The sequence below is a fragment of the Amia ocellicauda genome, chromosome 20, assembly GCF_036373705.1.
Source record: "Amia ocellicauda isolate fAmiCal2 chromosome 20, fAmiCal2.hap1, whole genome shotgun sequence".
NCBI classification, from domain to species: Eukaryota; Metazoa; Chordata; class Actinopteri; order Amiiformes; family Amiidae; genus Amia; species Amia ocellicauda.
In genome coordinates, this window is record NC_089869.1 from 22,414,976 (window position 1) to 22,428,538 (window position 13,563).

A 13,563-nucleotide genomic window follows, 5' to 3' on the forward strand; every position below is an offset into this window, starting at 1 on the left:
CAGAACAAGCACCGTATACTGTATTCCACTTGGTAACCCCTGACCCTTAACCCATGACCCTTGTTAGTTTAGTTTATGAGCACACCTACAGCAAAAGAAACCCTTACAGTCCATGAGCATTTCAGAGCAGTGCTGTTGAAGCATCCCTCTGTGATGCTTTATTGACTGCGCTGTATCACAATAAACCAGTATGATGAGATCCCCCAGTAGGGAGCTGATGTCAGTCAATGTGACCTCAATGTGAGCACAGCATGGGTGACCAGTCTTAGCAACTAGTGGCAACTAGTAGTGAAGCACATATATCTCTTTATTAGCTCAATTAAATGGGGAATACAAAAAACGTACAAGCCATACATTTTGTACATTTCAGTCAATCCAAAGCAGCCCTGCAAATATCCACCGGCTTTAATTCCCGGACTGAATCATGATTATAAGATAAAATAAAAATGGATGTTTATCAGCTGATTGTTTCTAAAGTACAAACTGCTTCATGACTTTAAAACTCAATCTCACACAGACCTCTCCTTGGCACTCTATTTTGGCGATGCACCCGATGTTCAGAGCCCATTACTGAGCAAAAAATAATCTGACATTGTATTTTATTTTATTGTTATCTTGATTATTCTCTACAGAAAAGAGATGCACCATGACGGAGGGCTTTGAGCAACGGATAAAAGACTGTCCGCCTCACACTGAAGTCCCCCTGCATCTCCATGCACTAAATCCACTAACCAGCTCCTCTGCTGCACTATTACCAAACCATAGTGGGGGAGCTAGTACAGCCATCAAACCCAATACATTCCTGTCCTGGGGGCTCCAGCTAGTCATGCCTGGCAAACAGATGTCAAACTGAGATCACTGGCACAAGCCGGGGTTTACGGTGATGGCCAGAAAAATGACCCAAAGCACAGTGTGAACGGCACACACCATCGGTAATCTGGCGGTCGGTCGTTCGGTCCTGAATTGAGCGCCATTTTCCAGCCACAGAGAAAAGCAATCCCTGAAGAGGTTTATTTTGCCAGATAAACGAAACACACAGGCTGGCCAATTAAACAGCATAATAAAACTCTCATTAGTCTGAGTCTCTCGCAGAGAAAAAGGAGGGTTAAAGTGAAATTCAGCTTCTACACCAGCGTCATTGTGTTTCATTGTGTTACAGCCCAGTTGAAGTCTGTGTAGAGAGACATATAGGCTGGTTTAGGAGAGAAATAGGGCAACCTAGTACTGGTCAACACACTATCTAAACAAATACCACACAATCAATTTATCAATTAAAACAAGAACAATTCAATAATATACAGGCTATCTGCCAAAACCCATTCTGTTAAACCGGCAGGAGGTATGTGTATTAAAGACAAGTTATTTTAAGACAAGGATAAAAGAAAACCACAATACTGAGAGACAAACTCACACAAAAAACAAACACAAAGAATGTAAAGAGGGAAAGAAAAAGAAAACCAAAGTATTTGTATGAATTATACTCCTCAGAGATAGCGGAGGTGAATCTACAGCATAGCAGTTATATGGGGATAAAAAACACCGGTAACTCCTCCAGGTACGCGGCTTAGCAGTACTATATATATATATATTTAAAAAAACAGGCCTTAATGGCAGCCGCTTTGGGAGTCAATTTACATCACACAGGATTTTGTAAAGCTATTTTTAACTGTGTTTTAAAGGAAAATAAGTAAATAAGTAAAATTCGACACACCAACCGAAAGTAAGGAGAATTGGCAAAACTCAAATTTGACGGATTCCAACTATGCTGATTATTTAGACAACCGAATACAAACTGAAAAAACCCGGCGCTCATGACACGGAGACACAACCGCTTCTGTGAGACGGAGCAGAATTAAGTAGAACCCCATCGAGCTCTTTTAGCACAGAAATCGATTTTTCAACTCCAACAACAGCAATATTGTTGCATCTCACACAGGGGCAACACGGGGAGAGGGCAGCTACACTACAGCGACACGCGCATGGCGCCGATGGGATGGGGGGAGGAAGGAGGAGATGGCGTTAAAAGAATGTCGAGTTACTTGAGTCGGGCGACGCCATGGTGGACACGATGACTGGGGGGCCGGTGCGCCGCGTGAGCTTCTGGTTGACAGCGTTGGAGTTCTGCACCTGCAGGGTGGAGCCCATGGGCATCATGCTGCTCTCGCCCTGCGGCCCACCTTTCCTCAGCAGCTGGGGGCTGTTGTGAGGGCTCTGCATGGGCGACATGGGTGGGTGGCTGCGGTCCCTCTTCATCAGCTCCATGGGCACCGTGTAGGTGGTAGAGTATGCTGTCTTGGGGGCCGAGCTGGGCGTGGCGGGGGGCGGCGGCGGCTGCACGCCGGACACATTGAGCGGTCCACCGTGGGGGGTGTATGCAGACATGGGCCGAGTCTGGGGCCCCGCGTTGCCGTATCCACCTGGGCTGAGCGGGAAGCCCCCCAGGGAGCGTCCCCCGGGGTAGCTGGTGGTCTCCAGGAGATGTTGTGAGGGGGCACTGTTGGGCCTCCTGCCCATGACCTCCCCCATGCGGGTCGTCATGGTCTGCAGCGAGCCGAGCGGTGGTGGCGCCACGTTGGCGTCCAGGCCCTGCTGTTGCAGGTATAGGTCGTTGCGGTGGCTGAAGCTGTTGGAGCGCGTGCGCATGCGCTGCTGCTGGGCGGCCAGGGGCGCCTCGTGCTGCCGCTGCAGCTCCGTTTTGCAGGTGAGCGCCACGCGGGAGAGCACTCGGGCCTGGCCCAGGTTGGGCGCCACCGAGCGCACATCGTTCTCCTCCATGACGGCCAGCAGGCCGGCCGAGTCGAAGCCCTGCTGTAGCAGCGCCGTGACCGTGCTCTCCGACAGCCCCTCCGCACGCAGCAGCGCCAGGAACTCCGGGTCCACGTTCTTCTTCAGGTCCGCCGCGGCTGCGCTGTGGGACTGGTGCATCGGCATCCCTGTGGCCATCGGGGTGCCGGTGTTGGGGTCGTAGCCGTCGTAGCTCATCTTCTGGCCCACCTGGGGGCCATAGGGTGAGGCACTATCCTGCCGCAGTGCCATCCCACGTGGGACGCTGCCTGGGCCGCCCTCCAGGCCCTGAGAGCCTGGGTCCACCACCAGGCAGGTTGCTGTGGCCTGCCGTGGGTCCAGGGGCCGCCCATTGACATCACTGTAGATGGAGCGGCCTCCGTGGGTGGGCGGCTCAGCCCCGTACCTGGGAGCGGGAGGCTCGGCGCCGTAGCGGGCCGGGGAAGGGTCCTGGCTGCGGATGCGCTGGCCGTCTGGCATCATCTTGGTGACAGAGGGATCCCTGTAGAGGCGGCTCATCTCGTGTGCTGTAGGAGGCGGAGGAGGAGGGGCGGGAGGCGCAGGCCTGGCTTGTCCTTGATCCCAAGCTGGCCGGCCCCCGCTGGTCATCCCATAATGCGGCGCTGATCTGTTAAGCAGGTGCTGCTCCCCCCTATAAAAGCCCCGCGGGTCTTCGGGCGGCCGGGCAGCAATGGCAGGGTCGTGGTGGTAGTAATCCTGCGGAGGCAGAGAGCCCCGGGCTGCCATGGCTGGCCTGTCGTAGTGGCTGTTCAGCTCCGGCACGGAGCTCTTCCTCAGGGGCCGGCGCTCTGTCCTGTCAGGGTATCCGGGGTCGTAGACGGGCTCTGGGTAAGAGTAAGGGTCTCGTTTCAGCTCCAGCTCACTGGGGCGCACCCCGGGGGGAGGCTCGTACCAGCCCCCGCCTCCGTCTCCCCCGTACGTTAGAGAGTTCCTCCGGCCGCCGGGAAGCCTGGGCTGGTACTCGTAGCTGCCCTCTCCGTCCCAGTGGCCCTCATACCAGCCAGCCGCGTCCCAGCTCTGAGAACGACCAATACCCGAGTGCTTGCTGGAGACAGGCATTAGAGAGAGAAAAGAACAGAGCTTTAAAGAGGAAAAAAAAAAAAAAGAAGAGAGGGCAGGGTGTTTTCTTTCAAGTCTTCAGTTACACTTACATCAAAAGAATAGGAGAGAGAAAAAGAAAAGATGAAGTATGAGGTAGCGTTTCACCTGATCTCCAGCGCGATTATTTTTTTCTCGTTCCCCCCCTCGAGGTTGTGCTATCAAGTGGCTCTCCGTTAGCAGGCGATCCTTGAATAATTAATTTCTGGAAACACTAGCAGACGGCGAGGGGGGGGGGACAGAACGGCACACACACTCACAAACAACACGCACCTTATCAAACCAGCCTCGCTACTCCATAGCAGCCGGAATGAAAGGGTCTCGGCTTGGGTCGGGCATCAAGCCTCAAAATGCGGGGGGGGGGGGGGGGGGAAATTAAAACAAGGGTGGGGGGAGAAGTGGGAGGGGAAAAAATAAAATAAAAAGAGAGGGGAAAAAAAAAAAAAAAAAAAAACACTGGGGAGGGTGGGGGTTCACTCTAATCCGCCAGTTTATCCCTTTCCTACTCGAGCTGGGACGTTGTACTCGCTTGGGCAATCGCTGCGGGGGATTATGGTCTAAATAAAACCCTCTTAATACCACAGCGCCCTGTGACATCATCTGAGCCAGATCAAGCGTATCCATAAAGCTGCCACCCATCTGATCGCAGAGACGCCCCTCCCCTGCCCCACTCTGCGCACAGCAGGTGCCACTTGGGAGAAACACCGCACGCCCCCAATAAATCGTTCCCCGTTCCCCGTCAGAGCGCAGGTTTGGTTCACAGTCCGGTGATGGAGAGTCGGGTCACCGAATGAACATGAGCGCAAGAGTCTGTAGGTGACGGGACTCGTCAAACCCATCTGTGCCACGATCGAGCCCTAAACCCCGGACTACAGCCGAGCCGAGACATGCGACAGTAGTAAACTGCCAATCTCCTGTGAAACGTTGTCACAACTCCCGGAGAGCCTCGGTGTGTGTGGCATAGCATTCAAACAGCATAAAAGTCACGTTTTGATTGTGTGGGGGAGGGTAAAAATATAATCGCAGTACAGGGAAGATGAATTCTCAAATCAGTGTTCGAATAAACCTGGCGCTCAGCCGTTTCCGCCCACCTGCCACCATCAGAAAGTTCACCTCCCAAATCCCCTCGTGATCCCTGAAAGAGAAATTACTGCAAGAGTAATCTGGATTGTGACAAGACACGAGGCCTCGGAGTAGGAGGGGAAAATGGGCCGTGTAACTGGCCTCTCTGGGAATAAATGAGCGATCCTCCCTGACACCCAACCCTCTGCTCACACATGCGGTTAATTATTCACGAGAGACGAGGTGTCACCGCTCTCATTGTATTCACACGGGGGTGTATGTTGGGTCCCACCCCGGGAATATGGGGACAAACAGCAGGGCTTTTCCCCAAAAGAGGCAGAATAAAAACTGTGATTCAAACTCATGTGGGTGAGTTTAGAAATTCTCAACATAGGTGTTCATATAAAATGGTATAAAAAGTATCTAACGCCTCAGCTTTTACCAACACCAAAGACATGGTTATAGGCTTTATTCAATTCATGCTGACAGTGTCGGTGCATCAGCAAATTATTTACCAGACTCTTCATTATCGTGGCAAATTTTTAAGATTGTTTGAAATATTCACTGACTATATTAACCGGAGATTCTCTGTAGAGGAGAGAGCAGAGAGGAGAGAGGGAGATTGGGAGCCTTAAACTACAATTCATAGCAATGCTAGGATTTGGAGTGGAGTGATGGGAGGTGCGACTGGCTTGGTGAACCGGTATGGCGACTGGCTGCGCAGTTTTTCTCTGTATGTGCGCGGATACTGGAGTCAGCGTGGCGCAGCTGGGCCATCAGGGGCAGGGCAGCGTGCAGATGGCACCATGTGCTGCCCGCCCTGGGATACCAGAGCGCAGGCCCAGGGGAACGGGCGGGCCCTGCCTGCCGAAAGCATGGCCCCCTCCCTCAGGCTCCCCCCCATCTGAAAGCACTTACACTTCTGGAGAAACGCCACTTTTTCTTTGCCCACCCCCTTCCCTCCTTCTCTCTCTCCCCCATCCCCCTCTCTCTCCTTCCCTCGTGTTATTATTCATCTTCTGTCAAAAACTGCACAGGATTAGACTTTTGAACCAAATGCGATAAAGTTAATCCCAGAGTCTAGAAAGAGAATGAGGAGAATTGAAAAGCTGTGTTCTTGTCATATATATATTTTTTTTTACCAACAAATACTGAATAATGAATCATTATATAAAATATATATTATTAAAAAAAAAAAAAAATACAGTACCATATGAATACTCATATGAATTCATATCCCTATAATCCCCATATCTTGACAAGGTTCACAGGTTGGAAAAAGGACGGAGATACACAACATCTAAACCAAGAGGAAACGCTTCTGCAGACGTTATCTGTGATGGTTTCACCGGTACATCCGTTCACCTCCGCAGCCTCGGCGGCTCAGGTGGGTTAAATCGGTGACCTGGTGCTCATGAATTGAGAGTTTCTCCGTGGCTGGATTTTGCCCTTCACTCGTCGCTCGCCTGTAGGGTCTGAACACAGGCCAGGCCAAATCAGCAAAGAGGGAGAGCACGGTTTTTCACAGCTTCATATTATTTGATCATAAAGAGATGTATATATGGAAACTGTTATATATGTAAGTAGATAATGGTAGTTAAATCTCAGCTGAATCGTTCCTGCAGCTTGATTCATCTGGCACAGACCTGTGTTAAAATTAGGACACTTTTTATTCCAGTCTGTCCTGTTTTTTTATCTTATTTTTTACTTGTGTATCTGTTTCTAAAATGCTGGCAGCATGTCAATCACATCCTTACTCCCCTGCCAAAATATGAATAATATATGTCAGAACTGCATTTAGCCTAGCATGGCTATGCATTTAATTTTAGTATCTATACTATAGATACTGCATTATTTTAACTCCTAGTCCCCGAGTGCTGAGGTGACAATAAGATGCATAGTAAGGGGGCTTCAGTAAGATGGACAGCATACACAGTGTAGTATCTCTAACAGGTAGTTGCATTACAATTTCATTTAGAAATGGGTGGAAATGTACAGCATGATGCCCAAAGGAACCCAAAAGCTCAGTCGGGACGATTCACTGATAAAGTGTTGTATCGAAACAGCAGAGCTATAACACCGATGTTCAGTTTTCAATGTTCATGGACGCGGCAGAACAAACCTCACAGAGACACGACACATGCCCTCGACAGCATGCTGAACAGTTGGCTCTAACAGCTGAGGGCTGGATGGCACCGTCCTCACAGCAGGACGGCAGCACGGCCTCTCGGTGCGGCCATTGTTCCTCTCGAAATACCATGATAACACGTGAGAAACCAGCCAATCACAGAGCTGCATTTCCAAACAATCCTATACCTGTTATCTTGTGTGTGAATGTCATCCTGTGCAGAGAATTATCACTATCACTAAGCTTACACTTGATGTCTCCGGATACTGAAGTGTTAGTGGTGCCAGGTCCACAGGATGTACATATGTTGTAATGAATAGTTTTGATATGTTTAACCAGCATGAAAACACAACACAGATCGGCTACTCTAGGTCAGTTACAGCGGATTCTGGACCTAAGCGATTTTAGACTTAAAAATGTCTTGCGTAATACAAATAAATATGGATATTCATGGGGCCATTTTATTTCGGTGCAATATCTTCATTAGACGATGCACAATGAAACACACGACTTGGTAACACAGCTGTAAAAGCAGGGCGACTCCGACAAAATAAAACTAAATCCTCTCATTTTATGGCATGTATTGCTCCTGGCAGGACTTGGCAAGCTCCTCCGCAGAAATGAGATCATGTGATTTAGTCAGTGTCGACGGCAGAACTGTTTGGTCATTAAACTTTCATAGGACTTAATAAATTAGACCATGACTAGAGACTCGAAAATTCAAGTCAATTACAGTTATTGTACAGTATATTAAAGTTTTAACAAGCCTCCAGGCTGCTTTTTATAAGCGTCTGGGGAGAGCTATACTCGCTGAAAATACAGTTATCACTTCCTGAAACTCCACATCTGCAGTTAGGATTTGAGGACTTGGCGTTCCTCACGTCTCTCATTTCACGTTTAGCCAGAAATGCAGAGAGACTCCAATTATTCCTCGTAAATGGATTTAAATTGCCATTACACTGACTTTGTATTGACTTCTCATTTACCTGGACCTTTAATTCACCTTTGAGAGACATGATTTAGCTTTAATCTGACACGCACTTTACTAAGCAAATTGAAATGTGTGCTGTAACAAGACTTCTCTCATTTTGCATATTATCCTGCACCTTACATTCCCATGCCAATCCTGATTGTACAGTTAATTATTAATTAGTTTCAATATTCCTATTACAATGAGTGATGTTTCATGCTCACCGAATGGGATCCATTTTGATTCACACTGTCTGGTTTCAGACCAAATCTGACCATCCCGAGACAAGACTTCCATTTGAAATTACAATTTAGTGTTTTGAATGACCGGTACGAGGAGAGATCATAGAGAAAGGGGTTGCATTTTATTTTTACTGCACTGCCAGCAAGCGTTCTACGTTGTCAGGAGTCCGGGAACCGGGTCTGGATCTGATTTTCATAACCGAGATCGTCCGCATGAAGAGATGCCAGGATCTGGGGCAACGAGACCTCTGCTCAATCTTCCTCGAGACACTGCTCCTCAACCACAGCTAACTGGAGGATCGCCCGGACATCGTTAAACACCCAGGTGAAACGCACATCTGGCCTAAGTGCTGACAATTAGCGGTTTAGGTTCAGACGAAGTGAGGGTACCCGTAAAAGCTTGGACTGCGCCCAGAACCCCAGACTGACTAACGCATATGCAGCCACAGATGGAGGAGACAGAAGGGACAGGGCTGTAGTGTAACAGGATTTTAAGGGACTGGGACCCAAATGCCAACAGACAGCCGCTGCAGCTGTGTTTAAGAGAGCGATGGGGGCAGGCAGCCAGTTTCAGGGCTGGCGGGGCTCATCTCATTCTTCTGCCCAGAAGTTCATTGGGCCTGTGAAGAAAAAAAGACTTCAAACTATACAGTCCGCATGGGAGAAAATCTCTCACTTCCACTGGGAGTAATACCTGGACCCGTTTACGGATAAATGCAGCCCATGTATTCAGATATTTTGGTTCTTCTTCTGCCTCATCATCCTCAGTACTTTCTGTTTGAGTTCTGACCGCGGCGACAACAACAGAGCTGCGCTTGCAAGAACTGAACAACTTAAAAATCAGGACAAACAATTCTTAAAATTTAAACAAACACAGATAAAGGCTGACTGGAGCGACAGGATCACCGGCTCAGGCTAAATGGCAAAAAGCACGGAAAACAAACTGGATTTTACTGGTTCCAGAGTTAACCAGAATCAGACATGCCTCTTAACCACAATAGTATAGAAATATAGTGGAACCTCTTACCTAAGCACGTTATGAAACGGACTAATCCGCCACTTTGGCTTTAGGAATAAATCGCTGCTGCTTGTAATTCAGCCGCGTACACAAGGTGCCGTGCGCGAGCTGGCAGGCCGGGCTGGGGGGCTGCGTCTCGGCTCCGTCCCACTTGGCCCACCCACCCCTCTTACCGGCCGGCAGGAGACTCGAAGGGAAACTGTGAGGTCCGAAATCCCGACTCACGGTGGCTCGGGTGTGGAGGGCTGGCAGGGAGGCCGGGGGGGTCCAGAGGTTAGGGAAGAGGTCTTGGCTCGGCCAGGCTTCTGGTTCGAGGAAGACGCCTAATCTCCCCGCGCCCCCCTGAGCCGGTGGAAACCGAAGTCCTGCCGTAAGTGGCTCTGCAGCAGCATCTGTCAGTGAACAGGCTACCCACAGACACGCTGCAGAAGAGCTTAATGACTTTTTAATGATGATGATTATTATTATTACTGCTACTGCTACAGGCTCCCAGGCCTGCACTGCTGCCCCCTGCCAAAAAAAGATACATACAATAAGATAATATAAAATTAAATTAAAAAATGACCCTCCCTTGGGGATCTGTTTTTAAACAAACGTAAAGGACAAGCGAGGGTAGCTGAGCCAAGGGTTTGTTGATTTTGAAAAGCAAATTGTTCACAATGGGAAAACAATGATCTGGAGACGGCACAGCAATGCTGGACGTTGACTCGCTGCAGAAACGCACACAGCAGGACAACAAAGGCTGATTCAGGGCGGATGTGGCTGTAATTGTGTCGTAATGACCGCAGTGTTTATCCGGCCATGCAAGGCAGATAATCACAGTGCTGTGCAGAAACAACGCTGGAGAGACGCCGTGGTATAGCGGGGGTCCGCAGGAAAACTCGGCGTCTGAGCAGAGGGGCTCAGTCCTCCTGTGCCGAAACCTCCATCTCTGGAACAAAATGCCAGCAAGTAAAAACGTCAGGGAAGAAAACTAAAGCACTCCATAGACTACATTTAAATAAATCATTGAAAATATTCACATTTGGGTAACATGTATGCTTAGTTTGGACTTGCATTAAATAAGGCTCTGGCTTGGCAGTAGGTTAGAAAGAGCCGCGTGGCACAGCCTGCCGTCTCACTACGGTCCATCACCCCTGTGCTTTCAGGGGTGCGCAGACCTGCCGTTGGTCGCATATTAATGAGTCCAAATTACAAAGCTTTGCCGCTGGGAAAATTCGGGTGGGAGAGATTCTTCCACGAATCCGTTCACGAGGAAAAGCTGCAAACTTTATATATATATATAAAGTACAACTGCAGGACCGTTTTCCGTGAAAGCTGAGCGCTGCCTGCGGTGGCTTTGATGAAGCGCTGTAGCTGTACTCAATAAAAACAGTCATTCCTAAGTTTTTGGCTCTTACTCACTGTTGGTTGCCCAGCATATGTAAAACACACATCTATATGCGCGAGGATTGAATCACAGCCATCCTTAAAAGGCACAGGAATTTGTAAGGTGGAAATTTCCATCGTCGCTTGACCGCTGAAATCAAAAGCCAATACGGTGGTCAGACTGTTGATCCTAACAATGTAATCCACCCTGAGAGTTTTCCATCGTTTACGCTTGTAATTTATTTAAGTACGAGGCTGAAACGCTTCACGCGTTTAGGTGGGCCGGTGAGATTGCCATTAAAGCACGTGTTGATTTTACTGGACGCTTTCTGAATTAACACATTTAACAAAGTTTTTAAACCACAACTTTTTTTGCAGGAGGCGCAGTATTTATACCACCATCGGCTTCAAATAGCTTTACTGGAGGAGATCTCTGACTTTCACAGAGAAGTGCAGGTTATTCTGTTTGAGTACTGATCCAGATATCACATTTTCAATCAGATTAAAAACCCTCTTTGACCAACTTTGGGCTGAACTGACCGCTCTACAGAGACACGCGGTGTGAAGCTGCATCACTGGGATGCCCGTCTCCCTGCAGATGTTCGAGCAGCACGAACACACAGAGCCATATTGTTACACCTGTCAGAATAACATGGTCTCACTCTGACAGTCGCCATTCGCCTCGATCCGAGCTTGACCAGGAGAGGAGGCGTGCCAAGATGCTTTACCCCCCACCCCAGCTTTTCAGATCTCCTCTCGCCTGGCGAACCTAGAGCTCAGATGAAAGCCTTGCCTGGCCCATTGTTCTTCTGGTTGGTTTGTTTGTTTTGTGTTTAGACGGATTTTGATGATCGGGGATATGAGAGCTGTGAGTGCTGCCCGGCGGGGGGGCAAAATAAGAAAAAACAGAAAAGGATGACAACCCAAATTCATGTAATCCACCGCCCAACGGCCAATTACGAGAGTCTGAGTTCAGCAGAGCCTCCGTCGCTCTTGATAAAGACTCGCACGCCCGTCCACGGATTCGCCAACGCAGCCATCTGGAATCGGCAGCCTTTTCTGTGCACGTTCAGTGACAGGTCAGCCTTTTTACACACAAAAACCCCAAGAATAATACAAAAAAAGGCCTTTTCCAATTAGAGAAGCGTATGTTAAATGCAGGCGCAGTGTCACGGAAACCTGGCGCTGTGCCCTGAGCCGGGAAAAAGAAAAGATACGCTGACTGTTTGCTACAAATGCTAGTGGCGCCCGTTTCACAGCATAAGCAGAAGGTACTCTCTTTTATCATATGTATATATATATATATATATATATATATATATATCAAATAAATATTACAGCCAGGGCCCTATGTCTCGTGCAATCTGTCCATATAGTTGCTATGGCAAATCGCATGAAACACAGGACCCTAATTATAGCTACACACACACGTATTTAAATATATTTACATTTACGGAGGATGTTAAACATGATTCTTTCACAGGCCGTGTGAAGCACCGTCCTCAAACGTTCAAAGCCTTAACGAGACTTTATACTCACTATGAACTATTTCTTATTTATTCCGCGCTCATTTATTATCATTCAGACGTGAACGCCCCGGCACGCTCGAGACGAGGCGGCCGTATCTCGGGCCTCCTGTATTTAGACTCCCGTCTCATCCGAGTGTGACGACGCACTACTTCTGCAGCGCATGTGGTCTTGGTTTTCCGAGAAGTTCAGTTCTGCGAAGCGCTTGCATCATCGGGCAACACAAACACACAGGCGATGAGTTTCACTCTGAGGCACTGGAGTCATGTCTGCTTTCCCCAGCGCTGGCACAGGGGACGGGGTTTAATCGGGCCCCGGGGAAAACGGAGCACATGAAAAACTCTCTTTCCTCAGGAATAACCCCATGGAGAACACCCCCACCAGCCCCTGCCCCCCACCACAACTTCCCTCACCAGACCATCTTTTCTGATTAAAAAGAAATAAGTTCCCCCTTGATGTCGCTCGACACAGGTGGCTTAGCTGTGGTTTTGCTGCGGAGGCTAATTTGCGATTCTCACACGACTGAGAAACTCCACAGACCTCCTCTTAGAGTGGCAAAGAAAAGGTTCAGAATGAAACTGACAAATGTGGGGAATATCACAAAGTCCTAATTGACACCAGAGCTGGTTAACTGCCTCAGTTTGGTTTATTACAGGCTCTCCGTTTCAATCCATATTGCACTCAAACAAACAAACAAAAAAAAACGAACAGCGGCGCTCTGATTGAAAACATCAAACTACATTCGAAATCTTTCAAGAGGGGCCCCTCAGCTACCCTGTCCCCGACAGGGAGACAGGGGGACGCACTTCCACGCTGTGGTGGAAGTTATTGCACACACGCGTGTTGCACATGTTCAGGTGTGGCAGATACAGCGAAACAGACACTCCTGCTACAGAGGGGTATGAAGCCGGGTCAATACATCACAAAAGCCAGCATGCCACACACTGCCTGAACAAGCACAATGCTGATTTTCACTGTGATGAAGACGGCGCCCCACCCCTGTCCTCTCCCAGCCATGGCCCCCGGATCCCATGACACGCACACGCACACACCGCGTCTGAGCACTTCCTGCTCTCACAGGGACTGGGGCGTCTTTCAGGAATCCGGCACGGCAGCAAACTGGCACACTGCGTTTTGGTTCGACTGGTGTACTCCGAACAATGTACCTCAGCAGGGCAGCCTCATTCCCCCGATCCGGACAGCGAGTAAAGCACCGCATCCAGGTGGCCACCACACTCTCATGGCCAACACACATCCCGCTTACAGCCAGGCACACTGGGTACACACTGAACCCCTAAAGTGAGGCCTGTAGCAGTGAAAGACCATAACAAGCTGTCCCTGTACC

At 49.1% G+C, this 13,563-nt stretch overlaps 2 protein-coding genes across 4 annotated transcripts in view; both read right to left on the reverse strand.

Annotated features, from left to right (window-relative positions):
* LOC136715566 (C-terminal-binding protein 2) overlaps positions 1–13,563 on the reverse strand; it is an 83,499-nt gene that overhangs the window by 28,121 nt on the left and 41,815 nt on the right. The gene's annotated exons all lie outside the window — the stretch shown is intronic.
* On the reverse strand, positions 2,020–3,890 carry LOC136716267 (proline-rich protein 36-like). The gene has a single exon (XM_066693866.1). The coding sequence runs from the start codon at positions 3,862–3,864 to the stop codon at positions 2,020–2,022; it is 1,845 nt and encodes a 614-aa protein (XP_066549963.1). The 5' UTR covers positions 3,865–3,890.

What these genes read in the sequence shown, in the direction of transcription:
- LOC136716267 (XM_066693866.1), bottom strand. Translation starts at nt 3,864, where the DNA reads ATGCCTGTCTCCAGCAAGCACTCGGGTATTGGTCGTTCTCAGAGCTGG.